At 46.1% G+C, this 16,049-nt stretch overlaps 4 protein-coding genes across 4 annotated transcripts; 2 read left to right on the top strand and 2 right to left on the bottom strand.

Annotated features, from left to right (window-relative positions):
• Window positions 1–139: 139 nt before the first annotated feature.
• Window positions 140–3,776, bottom strand: MCYG_08643 (LipA and NB-ARC domain-containing protein; the record flags this gene model as incomplete). The annotated part of the gene is made up of 6 exons (XM_002842766.1): window positions 140–2,451; window positions 2,501–2,840; window positions 2,899–3,125; window positions 3,183–3,252; window positions 3,423–3,645; window positions 3,700–3,776. The coding sequence occupies 6 exons, from the start codon at window positions 3,774–3,776 to the stop codon at window positions 140–142; spliced, it is 3,249 nt and encodes a 1,082-aa protein (XP_002842812.1).
• A 1,145-nt stretch (window positions 3,777–4,921) lies between these two features.
• On the bottom strand, window positions 4,922–6,950 carry MCYG_08642 (fungal specific transcription factor domain-containing protein; the record flags this gene model as incomplete). The annotated part of the gene is made up of 5 exons (XM_002842765.1): window positions 4,922–5,157; window positions 5,215–5,740; window positions 5,807–6,302; window positions 6,380–6,692; window positions 6,764–6,950. 5 exons carry the CDS (start codon window positions 6,948–6,950, stop codon window positions 4,922–4,924), a joined length of 1,758 nt encoding a protein of 585 aa, XP_002842811.1.
• Window positions 6,951–10,778: 3,828 nt separating this feature from the next.
• MCYG_08641 (NADP-dependent alcohol dehydrogenase) lies at window positions 10,779–12,169 on the top strand (the record flags this gene model as incomplete). Its single annotated transcript, XM_002842764.1, has 3 exons — window positions 10,779–11,011; window positions 11,080–11,114; window positions 11,331–12,169. 3 exons carry the CDS (start codon window positions 10,779–10,781, stop codon window positions 12,167–12,169), a joined length of 1,107 nt encoding a protein of 368 aa, XP_002842810.1.
• A 2,673-nt stretch (window positions 12,170–14,842) lies between these two features.
• On the top strand, window positions 14,843–15,855 carry MCYG_08640 (uncharacterized protein; the record flags this gene model as incomplete). Its single annotated transcript, XM_002842763.1, has 5 exons — window positions 14,843–14,920; window positions 15,037–15,051; window positions 15,254–15,390; window positions 15,491–15,618; window positions 15,713–15,855. The coding sequence occupies 5 exons, from the start codon at window positions 14,843–14,845 to the stop codon at window positions 15,853–15,855; spliced, it is 501 nt and encodes a 166-aa protein (XP_002842809.1).
• Between the last annotated feature and the right edge of the window lie 194 nt (window positions 15,856–16,049).

The raw sequence follows: 16,049 nt of genomic DNA, 5'->3' as shown, positions 1-16,049 counted from the left end.
ATTACTTTTTTTTTTTTTTTTTTTTTAGCTCCGGACATGAAATAAAAGATCTAGGAGTTACAATGTTAAAAAAATGGTTATATTCTACTTATTATAAATATGAGAAAGCAAACATGCACAATTATCTTCCTTGCGTATATCATCCGAATAAATCAGAAAGTAGCTTTTCACGTCTTTCTTCATCCTCCTCGCTATAAGAATCACACTCGACCATAACCTCGCTTTGCCCAATTTCCCCCAAAGGGGCCAGAATATAGTCGAGCCAGTAGGACCCCAGGCCAACAATCCAATATTTCCTTTCTTCAGCTGCAAGGCTCTCTTTTGCCACTTTTAACGTCTCCTGACTTTCTAGGATTTTATCTGCTCTGAATTGCGCCTGGGCAAGAGACTGCAGTAAAACACCATGGTTGAACTTCTTAGACCAACCGCTCCTTTCAACTATATTTATTGCAGTTTTCCAGCGATTGATCGCCTCGTCCCAGTTGCCTTGGAGATGAGATATCCTTGCGAGTCCAGCCCATGTTCGAAAGTGTTCTGTCTTTTGGTTTGTATCTGGGTCTTCGATTCCCTCAAACATCGGAATGAGTCGTAGGAGGCACTCCTCAGCTCTCTGGAACATGGCACGCATGATGAAGCTTTCAGCCAAAGTGAGACGTAGTCTCCTTGTTATAGAATATCTCTGCCATCCGCGAGCATACATTACCTTGACTGTTTCTCTGAGCGTTGCTTCTGCGTCATCAGGGCGTCTTACTTCAAGATATAAGTCGGTAACGTTGGCGAGAGCATTCATCTGCCATATCGGATTTCCACTGCAGTTCTCGCTTCTGATGTCGTGGAATATTCTCTCGAAGTATGGCAAGGCTTCAGTAAACAGCCCCTGGTTTTTGAGTAATCTCCCAAGAGCTACATTATGATCGCTTAGGACAGATGATTCCATCCTTGAAGGGCGGTTTGGATTTTTCGGCTGCCATGATTCGAGTTCCTTCTTTGCACGTACAAGCTGATTTTCCATTATCAAATTACCGGCATAGGAATTGATAAGTTTCCCCTTCTCAGCATTTGCTTTTGCGTCGATGTCCGATCCTTTAGCAAATGCACCATAGTAAAGACAGTCCTCAATAACCCTATATGAGGCCGCCATTTCCCCATGTAGGCGTAGTATGGTGCTTTCACGCCGGGCAACTCGTGCTTCTAGAATGGCATCACCATAGTCTTCGATGAGCTCTTTGGCTCTGGCAATCGTCTCTCGTCTCCATACATTACCATTGAATTTGGATCCTTCGAGTAGTAGTAAACAAAGAGCCCGTTTAGCCCTTGGATACTGTGGGCAGGCCTTATCCAGAGTATCAAACTCCTTTAGTACACGGGGAATATGGGGAAACATTTGGCTTCCAATATCCCCTAGGTCAGCAATTCCCCCGGAGAGCCTCTGTTTTCGAAAAGCGTGGGTCACAAACAAAATGGCCTGGACCTGCCATTTCTGCCGTACCTCGAGAGGTACACGATGAGACGCACAAGCCTGGACGAGAGGGTGGATTGAAAACGTCCGGCCGCTGGCGCTTATATTCGCCTGTATTAAAGAAAACGCCAGCAGCTGTTCGATAGCTTGATCTAAACGCATCTCGTTATTTACCAACGTGATAATTTCGGAGTCAATTCCTGCCTTGTCCGGAGATAGGTCCTTGACATTTCCATCATTGGCCCAGATCTGCATATTCGAGCAAGCTCGTCGAAGCATTATCTCCGGGATCTGAGTTGCTTCAAGAAACGAGAAGAGCAAGAGAAGAAGCGAGGCATTGGGGGCATCTTTCTCCAGCTGTCGAAAGTTGAGTTCCCAGACAGTTGAAACAGTCTTCTCGTGCAAACAAATGCCAGGTTTGATTTTTAATAGCTCAGTCTGTTCATTCTCCAGAAGACGATAATAATCTTTTAAAGATTTCTGCCTCCTCCGAATAAGAGCACCTGCTTGGTCAACAGCTAAAGCAAGGCAACCTAAATGCCTTACAATAACTCTAGCATCTTTGAGGACTTCATCAGTAGGATTGACAATTGCAGCTTTCCCTAACAGAAGTTTGATGGCAGCATCCTCTTCCAGAGGAGTGATGGCTGTTCCCCAGGGGCTGACGAGGCCAACGGTGGATTGATCCCGGCTAGTTATTATGATATGGCCCCATGAGGTATTAGGGAAGTAGTCTCGGATTGGAACGGTGTTCAGATCATTAAACCCATCAAATATCAGCAGCCAGTCACGCCTTGTTGGCTTTGAGAACCACTTTTTGAGGCAGTCTACCTTGTTTGAAGCTTTTCCTAGGTGTAGAAGGTCGTATATTCGGTGAAAATCAGCTATAAGTGTTGTGTTTGAAGTTGCGTTGAATAAGACAACTCCAGACTTGTACTTGAACCTGTTTTTGAAGGCATAGTGGAGAGCAGTTTGAGTCTTGCCAGCGCCTCCTAAATGAAAGGTTAGCATCAATAAATATAAAGAGGAAGACCAACATACCAAGTCCTGATATCCCGTATACCCTTTGCTTTTCTGGGTCAGATTCACCAAAATATAGCTCTATGTCGGCTAGTAATTTTTCCCTTCCTTGAAATTCAAGGCATCGAGCATATGGCACGTCAAAAAGGGCTTCCGTTTCAATAATCGGATTGCTCATAGCCGGGGCAGATGGAGTGAGCAACCGGTCAATTCCTTTACTGAACCCAATAAAGAACGGTACGATAGCTTGATAGAAAGGGTCATCGGCAGCATAAAATCGACATATATTACGGTGGTGAGTGTCCATCCCGAATATCTCTTCACCGGGTATTTTCAGGAGCGAGGAGTCTTTTGTCACAGCCTGCAGTACGTTAGGTTATAGCCAGCGAGCAGAGGGAGCACGGCAGCAGGGTACGTACAAGTATCGGAATACCCATAATCTTTATAGGTCTGGTCTCATAGCATGATATAATTTTATATTTGGAAACTTCATGCATAAAATCGAGCGTAATATCAGACAACACTTTGGAGCCTTCATGGAGATAAGTCACCAGATCCCTACCCGCAGAGAATGAGAACATTCCTAGGATAAGACGACTGATTGTACCTCCACTGCGTGCAATGCTACTTCCACTATGCGGCGTTGCTATATTTCCTTTCAGTTCATCAAGTCCCGAAAGTGCTTGAGGGCATTAAAACTAACCCAGAAATATAATGCCGTACGTTGCATCCTTAACTTCTCCACACTTTTCTGTCGACCTCTGGGATAATGCCTGATACGCAGTTAGATGCGTGTCTGTAGGTTTTATTTGATACTCGGGGCTACATACCTTCTTGACGACGATACCTCCCAAGCTATGGCAAACAAAGACAAGGGGCCGCTTGGATATCTAGCACTATGTAAGTCATTGGTATAAGTTATATATGTAGTCAAGCCTCCCACCTTATCCTGCCTTAGACCAGAAAGCTGCTGGAGCAGATTCTCTGCGATCGTTCTTATATCCTGGTGGGCAGTGAAATCATTAAATTTGGCACGATATCCATAGGTCATTATCCTGGCATTCGGCAGTGTTTGTGGCAGCAGGTCTTTCAGCCACATAACCCGAGTCTTTTTATGCGTCCAGGTGTCAAACGCATGACCACTGAGCCCGTGAACGGCTACAACGCTATCGAAAAGTGTTAGTATCGTCAGTTCGTTGCAGAGGGAAGTAATATCCTACTCAAATATGGCATCTTTCGGTTCATGAAGGACGGTGATTCCCCAGGAGGAATCCTTCTCACTCTCAGCTTCTCCCATCGCGAACAATACACATAACCTACTGCCAGAAGCATAGGATAGGTGCAAGATATTTTGAAGGAATGCGTCTGGTTTTAATATAAATACTGGTTGCAAGGGTATTTAGCGCCCGTCGGTCATTCTAGCGGTTTCCGTACATAGTCTAACCCATTGGAAGGGCGTCCTCTTGTCTTTCCGAACAATCCGCTGCCTACATGCATCTAAGGGGCCAATCCAGCCCAATGACGGCTTGTTCCCGTCCAGGCGCTTAGTTGCATATCACTAGTTAAATATGCACGAAAAGGTGGCAGCATCCTTGTAATTCTCATCTCTCCGTTTGTCGTCTCTCAACAGAAGTGTTAGACATTGTTTCAACCGTTGTCTAGAAATTGCCTGCTTGTGTAGTTTGTAGCTCGTTTGCTTTTCAGTGAAAATGGGTTGTCCCTGTCTCGGCAACCTGAAGCATGGCAACCAGTTATATGTATTTGCGGGAAGTATGGAAACACGAGGCTGACCTTTTTTTAGATAAGTTGGGAGAGTTAGCCGCTACTTGGTTAGAGGTTTAAATAGTTTTATTACCGTCCCTTCGAGGTGGTGGCATCTTATATGCATATCTACCTCCTAACAATAGGGGGTGCTAACATAAACATCATAAAGTGATGAAGTGCTGGTAACCAAATAAAAGATAGTTATATTTTCCGCAAAGCAAATGAAACGAAGCGGCTGTGTAGCTAGATATCGCTCATGAACTATAACTTCTCAATCAACCATCACTTTCTTGTAGCCAACAGCCCAGGAAACAAAACAGTCGTGCAGGGGCTTTTGACACCGTATCAGACAGAAGAAAACACAGCATCGACCTCAAAAACCAGAATCAAGAAAGAAAATACAAGTCTAAACACGCCACCCTCTTGCCCGCCAGCTGAGTGCCCGTCTATAACAGTTCATGCAAAAAAAGAAAAGAGAAAAAAGAAAGAGTAACCGTAAAAAGGAGCGATAGTAAGGAACCGGGCGGGATGCTGAGGACAAAGAGAAAGAAATTCATAATAAAGTATGGGGGCAAAGGAGAAACCCGTTGGGCGTGGTGTCATTATGCATAAAAATGGAAGGAAAGTCATAAACTATTTAACATTAGTTATAAATATGAATGCAGCTTGGGGTCAGCTTTATTCCCCTTGATTCAATAGCCAAAGTGATGGGTCTATCATTGGCTCAGGGAATGCCCGTGTGTCCTCAATATCTTTGAAGATGCGCGGCAGGAAGGCATCAAGAGTCGGATTGGCTATCTTTATTTCAGTTCGATTAAACGACCTTAGTGTGGTTTCGATGGGGTCTAAGATCCTGGAGTCAGGGCTTCCAGTCCGAATAACGCGAGCAAGGTATGCACAAGCAGTATATATGGCTGGTAAACGGTTAGTCTGGAGCCTGGTACGTCCATTGGTGGAGGAGGGATACTCACATAAAAGAATGAAGGGGTTAAAATGCTTAATATTATGAAGTAAGCTGGCTTCAAGCATGACCCCCGAGAGCGTTATTATCTCCATGGCTGAGTTCTGGCACCTCATTTGCCACGATTCAATCAGAGCGACTGGCAGCCTGGCCGGTACCGCTGCGGTGATGGCTGTTTGATAGAGCGAAATTGCTGCAGCATGCCTGGCAGCATTCAAGAAAGAAACCGTCGGATCAGCGAGCAGTGTGAACTGGGTAAGGTCTCCAAGACAGGCCTCTACTTTGTTCAGAGTTTCGTCAAGGGCTTGATGGCTGGCCCAGAACTGATGTCTGTTTTGATCATCGAGATCGAGGCTTTCGGCATCTCGGGTATGCCTGAGAGTTTTGGCCCATGTCGTAACGAGGATGATGGTAGCCATATAGGGTGTCATTGGGGATAGGTCGGGAGATTGTAGGATATGGCTAAGAGTGAATGGCGGTTGAGGGGGTAATATCTCTGAGCTAGGGTGAAGATATCTAGGAAGCCGAGTAGATATCTGAGTATTGAAGTTAGCACATATTGATCCTATTCTACTGGGATGTAAAGTTTAGTCGTGCCATACCTCGCGCTCCGAAAAGGCCAGAGAGCCTCCAAATGATATATTAATCAAGCAATCGAATATATAGGTAGCCCAAAATGTGAGTCTCTTTTCTTCGAGTTCTAGCTCATCTTCCTCAGGGGCGCCAACTCGATCGAGTTTCTGCAAGCCCAGCAGTTGAACTAGCCGGGTGCATCTAGCGTGCGAGATCCATGCCTTAGGTAGATATGACCGCCTGAATTCATACAGAGCTATTAGAAGCGAGGCCTGAAGGGTTTCAATTCTGAAGAATTGGCTTCCTGGACCGCCCATGTCTGATAGCTCGAGTTCTCTCCGGGCCCGGTGGTAGCAAGCCTCCTCGAGAGAAGGGTTGCCGGACACCAGAGCCCCATGAGTGCAGATGGCGTAATAAATACTGCTCTTCCATGGCTCCGACTGGATCACCACCGGATTGGCGAGATTCCGCCACTGGTCTAGCATGGGGAAAAGGTGGCTATGTGACTGAAAAAAGGCTTCTTGGCTGGAGAGAGAGAGAGAGAGAAGTTTTCTTGTAAGCAAAAGCCCCTGATCTAGGCGATAAGGTGGGAGTAAGCTTACAGCTTCTGCATGTTCTGCGGCGAAAGCATGCGATTTTCGTAATTTGAGTGAGGCAGAGAGAAAGACGAGGAAGTAGAAGAGCCAGAGGACGGCTGTGTGACAGGTGGGAGCCCGGCAAAGGCGTCTAGGGTCCATTCTGGCTGTGGTGATTCCATATCCATGGGCAGAGCCATGTAGGAAGATGGGCTGAGAGGAATGGGGCTCTGAATAGTATTGGTAGGCCAGCTGCTATAGGAATAAGTGCCTGGCGTAGCAAGGGGGTCTTCGGTAATGGCCCAGCATGCCTGGTTTGCCAGCTGGGCTTCGGCTCTCCCTGCTCAAGGGGTTCAATTAACGACAACTCGCAAGCAGGAGTATGGCACGCAAACAGATATAGAGACATACTGAGCCGGTCGTTCATCATCTGGAGCTGCTGGGTGAGATCGGACGTGCCAGCCTCTGAGCTCGACGGCGTCGCATAAACACAGGGCTGCGACTGTCCGGCGCATCTGGAACATGGCTGCTGTCCATCACAGCGAATCTTGCGCTCACGGCAGGTGCGGCAAGCAATGTGTCTTGGGCGTTTAGACATTGTTCGTATATTGTCTCCCTTCCTGAAGTTGAATGATATAGGACAGGAGGGTGTATATGCTTTTGGTCAAGCTGATATACCGTCGTGTGGCCTCTGGAGACGTCTTCCCAGAATATATAGATCGAGGAGAGCGAGAAGTATAATCAAATGGCAATCCACATTCATTGCTGCAGGAGAGCTCGTGCCTTCATATATGTACTTATATCCCACACACCCACCCCCCTAAGCCTCCAGAGAGAAGGAGATCCGTGAGAGGCTGGCATGGACATGGGATCTTTTGACAAGCCCCACTGAACACACTCTCTCAAGTAGATATGCATCCTCTCCCGCTCGCTGGGAATTTGGAATTTGCATCTTTTTTTGTAATTTCGGTTCCAGCTTTGGCTTCAAATCGAGAGAGATGATGAGAGGCCTCCCAAAAGTTTGAGACCCCTACACCATGTGTCTTTTTTTATTTTTAATTTTCAAATAGAAGAAAAAGAAAGCACATAACTATCTCTCGTTGGAACTTTCGCAATATCGGATGGCCCCCCAAATGCGGGCCAAGTTGAGCGCTGGGTCGGGGAAGTGGAAAAAGGATGCCAGCCCTTCTTTGCTCCACCAAAGCGCTACCAGAGCGAAGAAGAGGCAGAGAGAGGCATAGCGAGAGCAGGGGGTTGGAGATGCAAGACCAATCACTATGGTCCAAGGCTGGTCTCACTTTTGCATCTCGCATCCACTCGTCTTCAGTGCTGCCTCTGTATTGGAGCCAAGGGATTATGTTCCTTCAAGAAAAAAATAAAAAGGCAACGTCTTAGCCATCAGCCAGGCATCAAGCTCGTCCGCATGAAGGCCCATTAATAAGTTTAAAACTCGACGTGTACGTGAGCCCATGCCTGGTATCGTTACCTTACGGCGTACGACAGAAGAGAAGAGAAAAGGAAAAAAAGAAACTTGGATGTTGACGCTGTTGACGCTGTCGCAGCAGTGGAAGCCCATTAATTCGATCGGCCTATAGGCTTTTGCGAATGAACCAGATCCGATGCCCTTTAGCTATTTGATAGCAAGGATGACTTCCCCCATCTGCCGGAATAATAACTGATTAGTACTCCGTAGGTTAGTTACAGTGGCCTATATCGTATCGCAGAGGAGGCTCATCCTTCTTCACACACCTGGGGTTCTTCCTGTTTCATCCTCTAGAGGGAGAGGCTGTGAGGCCGTCAGCCATAGTTGGTCACGTACATAAACCCAGCAAGTAACTATGCAAGCCCAGCTGATGGATGCTGATCAGTGAGCCCGAAGGCAGAGCCGACCAGATATCGTTAAGACACCCCTTTCCACAGCCTTCTGGTATATGTTCCAGATGGACTATAGTGACAAATTAAAGATGCTGTGTACATCTTCTCTGAACGACCGATTAGCCTGATATGGTGATACATTGCGCCCTCGATGATTCCATCAGTCCGTAACTGGCTTGTCAACTAAATACGAAGAGCGATCGTATTGATGCTTATTCCACCTGGGATGGTTACCAGGGCCACGTTGAAGTAGGGATGGCAGAGTTCTGTTCACAGAGTTACCTGTCTGCATGTACAGTGTAAGTATACCCTCCAGAGGCACCAGGTCGAACAAGGGGGAAGATTTCCTTGCCTGCAGCCACCCGGATGAACCTCCTTCTATTCTACCATCGTGCTATGAACCTGCCGAATAAAAGGCGAGACGGCCGTCATCTACATCTGTGGCATTAACTAGTTGACTGTTCAAGTCACTATAGAAAAGCCGAGATAGTAGGAGCACCTGCATGGGCTATCACGGTGCGAACTCCGCATATCTAATTTCCCCGAAAACTGCTATCTTATGCATAGCCGACTATGAGCCAGATACATCCTCATTCTCCACCGGAGTGATGAAGTTATATCATCCGGAAAGTCAGGGAGTGAACATGTAGCTAGGGGGTTAACTAGTTCACATATCCCCCCGTATCCCCTACTGTTGCACGCACAATCCGTCTCTCGCCTCCATCAGAGAGATCATAACTTGCTCTCAAGCCGTGGGGTTCGAAGGATCAAAACGTGGCCGGCGATCATCTCTCTCTCTCCAAAAGGGTTATTGGAGATATCGTCGGCGGTGAAAAAAAGAAATGAGATGTAAAGAAACAAGAAATACAAGGGAGTCGCAGCTATATAACTTACTACATATGTAAGTATGAAAGAAAAGAAAATTGATAGGGGGGGTGTCCCCTGGCGTTGCTGCTGCAAGGAGAATTCTTGTCTTCTTGTTGGGCAGTTTTACTGGGCCATATGGGTGAGGCGTAGGGAGATCGACTTGAGAGAGGCCATTTTATGCATCAGAATCAAGAATTTCAGGCCTGGTTAATGCATTCTTTTCGTCTTTTCCACTGTTAATAACAAGTTAGTCTGCGTGAAGTATGGAGTATTGGGAAATGAAAAAAAAAATACACCCACACGAAGCCTACAATGAAGCTTAGGGATATCCTCTTTTAGATGACGTATAGAATATATTGGGTCGTCTGAGGGCATAATGCATGCACTGTATTATGTATCAGTATTATGTATCCTTTGGCGCCCCCTGAGGATTGCACTGGACTCGGTGTCGGTAGCCACCAGGGTAAAAAACCTGCGTTGAAAATGTGTCAAAAGACACATCCGGAGTCGCGGGATACTTGAGGGAACTTCATCATTCCATCTCGTAACAGAGTAAGCAGCTCTAGTAGCTAGCTAGGAATGCTCTGATAACGGGGGTGGTCGCAGCTACTCTTGATCCAGGTAACTCCGCAAACCAAAGAAGATGATGAACGAAACGGAGGCACTCGGGATGACGACATTGAAGACGACAATACGATCCGTCGTGGGGGTTATGGGGGCTCTTATCAAGGTAGCCGTTAGATTTGATATTGTCCCCGATGTCAGGTAGACGCACATTTATCTTCAAGTTGATAGTCATCTGTCTAGAGGATGGATATCTGCAATCTGACGCCCAGCAAGAGGAATAGCTAATAATTAAACCAGCAGAGGCCGATTTCAAACTCCTCACATCCCATATCTACACGTCAGTTAATGTATTATACTCTTACCATGCTGGCTGAGGAATATAAGGACTTTCTAGTATACATAGTATAACTATACGATGGGCACACTACTACCAAAAGCTCCGCCTTTCTACGCCTTCGTTTCTTCTTTGACTGATATTCTCTTCCAACTTATAACTAGCAGGTATGCTGTTCAATTTATGAACCAGTCCTATCTTTGATATAATCGTCAGGACGCCCAGGATATATATATTATGTATGTATGAACCCCCGAGCCCATCTAGCCCCCTTTTCACCTGTTATAAGAACAAGACAGCGCAGTGGCATTCCGATGCTCTAGTCAACTTATTCCCTGGTGGGTGCTTTCTGCAATACTAAGAAAACTTGCAACCAACCGGATATACCTGAAGATACCTAGGCCACATCACAAAGCTCGAGAAGAGCCGCACTATCAACGGCCGTAGAGATCTATCGCGGGGTATAGATCCTAGTTCGCCATCTTCGCTACCCCGTGTTGAAGATATAGTAGATGTAGGCGACACTGCCATGCTGTCGGCAAATAATTCCCATATCTATATATTTATAGTACATGAACCGCCTAAGCCTTGACGGTTGAGTAAATGACGGTTCTTGATTGCGCGTTTCAAAGCTCCCTTGTTTACCTATTTACACCTTCTTATAGCCCTCTATCTTCTTTCTTCTCCATCTTTTTGAACGGCTTGCAACGCTCATAGATGATGACCGTTTGGACATGTGATATGCACAGTGCCCTGCTCAACCTACCTGTTCGACCTAGAGAAATGACGAGACACGAGGAAGGCTATGAGTTTACTACCTTCAGGGGAACAGACGCCGGAGTGGTAGCGTCTCAGACGAAACGGCCCCCCTTGACCAGAAACCAGGTGCTGGTCTCTATAACTCACTCAGGTGTGTGCGGAACAGACCAGCATTATCGAAAGGCCGGCTGCGTACTTGGCCATGAAGGTATCGGCATTGTGCAGTGTCTGGGACCGGATGTCAGAGCTCTGAGGATGTTAGTCAAGCCCTCTCTTCCCCCTTCAAGCCTGATACCAATATCGAGCATGATATTCATTGAACTAGTGGACAGCGAGTTGGCTGGGGCTATGTCCATGGTAGTAAGTTGTTTTACCCCTTTTTTTACCATTTAACTCAACCGCCAGTTATAAAAAGATTGTTTTCCGACAATCGCTTCGGCCCCGAGATCCCGTTGAAGTAGTTGTTTGATATAGTGTACTCGTGGCAAGGAACGAGGAAAAAGTCACACACGAAGGATCTAACTGACTTAAATATTCCCTGTCTAGCATGCCACAAATGTCGACAGTGCCTTGAAGGCTACGATCAGTTCTGCTCTTCCCGCAAAGTGTACGGCGTGACGAATCTCGATCAAGGGTCTATGGCATATGCGGCCATATGGCCCGAATCCTCCCTTTATGCAATACCCGAGAAGCTCTCCTCGCTCGACGCTGCGCCTATGATGTGCGCCGGAGCAAGTGTCTTTGGCATCTACGAACAGTGTGGGATAAGACCCAATGATCGAGTTGGCATCATCGGGCTGGGGGGTCTTGGCCACATGGCAGTTATATTCGGGGCCAAGCTGGGCGTAGAAACCGTCGTCTTTACACATAGTGTGGCAAAGCAGGTTGACGCTATTGTCATGGGTGCTACAGAATTCATCCCCCTTGAAGACCTACCGCAAATAATATCTGCCCGGCGGAAGCGGCGGAACAGTGACAGCGGCATCGATGACCAGGAAAGGCGTAGTAGCATGGACGACGATACTAGCGAAGACGAAACTAGGGGCATTCGGCCACTAGACCATTTAATAGTCACAACAACAGAGGACGTCGTTTGGTCTACCTTCTTTGAGCTCATGGCTCCACGTGGTACAGTGCATCTGCTAGCCGTGAGCTTGAAGGATGATCTCACTGTCCCTTCAGCAGCCTTGATCGACTCCGGGTTACGGGTATTAGGCAGCCTTGTTGCCCCAAGAAGCGTCATGATTCGAATGCTGGACTTTGCCGCCAGGAACCGAGTGAAGCCAATTGTGCAAAAATTTCCCCTCACCGCAGATGGAGTCAACACCGCAATGAAGAAACTGGATGAGGGGAGCATTCGATACCGCGGGGTGCTGGAAACTCCGAGAGACTGTTTATACAAGGTTTCATCGTAAGCCATTCTACTTACCTTTTACGTACACGATCTACCTTATCTAACGTTGATTGTTATTTTCCTATTCGTTGGCCTGGGTGTTTGAGATGCATTCCTTTGTTCTCTTGTCTCGGAATTAGTTAGTACGCAACTGCGCAGATTCTGTCGCCGCGAGAGAGACAGTGCATATGGTTGCTCCTCTTCCGTACGAACCCAAAAGATTATGTCCATGTTATTATATCCCTATACTATTGATCCCAAACGTTGTATCTACTCCATACATTACTTACATGGTAGAATTCCTTTTAATCACAGGGTAAGGATCATATACAAATCAACGTACATCTTCCGAAACAACGCCTGAAGTTCATGCATGCCCGTTTGTCCATTAACATGTAACACGGTTACTCCGTATTTATCTACAGAGCCAACTTTCTCCTTGTAACATAAATACATCGTATACAGTAAAATAAATGGCAAGCGTGAATATAAGTTAAACCCGTCAAGATAACTGCGTGTGCTATCCAGATCTGCCAATGATGTCATGAGAAACAAACATAGAGTAAAGCGCTTTTCTTATTGGCTAATAGAAGGTTAAGGTTCGATTCATAGACGCCGATCATTCCCCGTTTATACACTAGCGCTTTTTTAATTTTTTTGCAAAAAAAGCTCGTGGAGCAAGCTCAACCCTAACCTTATTTGAAACCTTAATTTGTTAGTTCGCAAAAAAAAGTTTCCCGTCGATGCATAACACGAAGCGAACATGTGATGTGAGCAGAGCAACGAACAGTGAACTGTAACGCAGCGCGGCAGTTCTCTCCAGGCTCGAACGGAGAGTTAAGTTACACTACATGAGGGGAGAGGTGTACGGTGCCTGGCTTGGCCGGTTTTATACTGTTGCCTGGGAAGCTCGAACCTTGCTGTGTTTGTGCCAGGCCTTCTCCCTCTAGACCTTGATGGACAACTTTGCACACTGTAATTGCTCTAAGTGATATATACCAGCACTTAACAGGATATATATATGTGTATATACTTCAATGCGGAGCACAACGTTCCACTTACCCGCTATCGCCAAGGTGACACATCGTACATAAGCCCCCAGGATATACCCAGATGCTGACCAAGACTAACATCGACCATGATGTATACCGTGCGAGCAGCCCCTCGATGCGATTAATCAACATCAAGTCAAAGTGTCTCTTGTTTCAGATGTGAAGAGACTGCTCCGCCACGTGGGTCCAAAACTATTCCCTGTCGCCATGTTTCCTTCATAGAAGAGAAGTATATATAAAAAAGAAAAGACAGGCACTCTCATCCTTCAAAAGGCTAACGAAGGGGCATCGCAATGTGCTCCTGGCAGAGAAGAGTGCCTCAATACTTCAATCACTGGTGGTAGGGCGTATACGTGCATAGATGGAGACAAATTCCTCTTCCTGAGATTATTCCCCTTCCTACCGTATGTAATATATGACATTTTATATATTAAGACCTACCTGTTATATGACGATAGCTGGATCGGGTCTTTATCTCTTCATCTCCCCAATGGCAATCCTAGTTTGTGCCACCAACCACGGGAGATTTCTTCTCCTCCAGCCCATTCCTTTATCTTGGACGAAAGAGAGGTAAAAGGAAGAAGAAAAAAGGAAGGCTATAGAAGTTTTCGGCTCTAGGATATATCCCTTTACGCAAGGATATTACTTCAATTTAGCCACCAATCATATATCTACCCGGTGCAAGATATAGAAGGCTGAAACACAGCCCTGGAACCATGCGAAAATCAGCAAACTATGCTATGTAGCTGCATCGCCAATCTTATAAATCTATACAAGACAGGGATAAGCAACCATGGATCGGGTGTTATAGAGACAGCTGAAGAGAGAAGCGATTAATATAATAACTTAATATCTCCAGCGAGCTTGCTACTTTTCTTGTGTTATTTTATTTTTGGGGGCCAGTTCACTGAAATTCCACATTTCTTCGTCGATCGTATTTGAACCCATGTTGCCATGCGACAATATAATCTCAAACCACGTTTTTTTTCTTTATTTCTTTTTAATCGAATGTTAGGATGCTATTTTTCCGAAGAGTTGTGGTTAGAAATCGATTATTGATCTTGACCAAGCAATGGAGGATCGAGAATTCGCTTGGACAGCGCCCCATTTCCCCCTTTGGAGAGAGAAATTATGTAACGATAGAGAAGGAAAGCTAAGATTAGGCTTGTCTCAAGGCTGTACGATGATGATACTAGAGATATGATATTGGCTGGCCCCTAAGCTGTTCCTCACGGCTAATATACATAATATACAGCGTTATCATCCCTCGTTAGGTGAGATTTATATTAGCTATGTTGCAACCATTGCGTGAAGCCCCCTGCCGCACATTTATCACAGAAAATATCTACGATGGCATTCGGACATATTCTATCATCCCCATAGCAAATCCTAGGCAACATGTTGCCTATGTAGCATCTCTCGCAGATGCTTCAGTCTTACAGAGGATGGCGTTGCAAAGTGGATAAATACTTGGGCATTTCCTTGGGACACGGCAAAAGCCTTACAGCTCCCAAGACAACGGCTTGTCGATGCGTTGGCTGATACGCTTCCAACTACATAGATCTATACGGAGCAGTTAGCGATATAACTGGCCAGCTAACCGTTAGAGACCACACGGGCATAACTATACAAGATATAGCATGATGGAGACCCCAGGTCAAGCTGCTTTCCCTTGCCTCCAGCCCGCGCTGTACATGAGAGTTTGTGTCCCCCTTTTCCTTGTATAACTTTTGCTTCTGTCTTATATGGTTACATTCTCAGTTGCATCTCGTACTCAGCTCTCCTCTTGACTAGTTTAACTGGTAGTTGGCTATCATGAACTGACCAGTGGCTATAGATTCACGTCGGCGAGGTATGTATCTCAGTCAACCCTCCACACCAGCGACCCGTTTCTCCCGCAAACTGTTTGCCATCCGAGTCTCAGATCCTGACGGCTCGAGTCAAGGGCTGTGCTTACAGCCACAAGGCGATCCAGCGCACTAAGTTGTTTAGTGACTTCATCTTCCCCAGAACTTGGATCTAGCTAACTAGTTAACGCGGAATGACGCTGCTAGCATTCGCCCCAAGGATTCATCAGATCGGTCGATGGATTCAAGCCGTATATCAATGCCACTATTACCTTTGGCAGTGATTGGCTCTCACCCGGCTCCCTCGATCTGCTGCCACGTATGAACATGATCGGCCTGGCGGAGTGAGTTACCCACCATTATCACGTTAAAGCATATCGATCTATTTTTCTTCCTCGCATTGGTTTCTATTTCCATCCTCACCTGGTTAACCTTTTGGGCTAGAAACCATGACGGCATTCCATTTGCATTCCGGTTTGACGGGATAGTAGCCATGGCCAAAGATAACGCGGCAACTCCTACACCAAATATATGCGGCGTAGCGCCCAAGGCTGCCCCGTTTGGTTACTCGAGTAAGCACTACGTTAACAGTCTCTATTTTTACATCTTCCTCGCAAATACATTATATATATGCGTGTCCTTTTTATAGCTAACTTCGCCGTCTAGCCACAAACCACACCTTCTCGACCGGCCATGAGTCTTTTCAGGAGATGCTAAACTACTCTTACGTTGGCCACAGCAGATACACTGTCTCCGGAAACGGCATTCTCGTCGAATGTTTCGTATCTAGGCTGACACATATTTACTGAATCAAGGAAAAAGAGGAGAAAACGAGGAGATTTAAAGAAACGGCTGGCCGATTGAAACTCGTTTAACTATTCATGACTTGTGATTTCCAGTTACATTTATTGGGTGGGATTGTCTTTTTTTTGATGGCACTGGAGTCCTCAGAGGGGAATCTGTCGTTTTTATTAAAGGTTGGGATATTTGGTTAAGCTCAGGA

This window comes from Microsporum canis, genomic scaffold, assembly GCF_000151145.1.
Source record: "Microsporum canis CBS 113480 supercont1.9 genomic scaffold, whole genome shotgun sequence".
NCBI lineage: Eukaryota > Fungi > Ascomycota > Eurotiomycetes > Onygenales > Arthrodermataceae > Microsporum > Microsporum canis.
The sequence above is the reverse complement of the archived record's forward strand: the minus strand, read 5'-3'. Positions and strand labels throughout refer to the sequence as shown.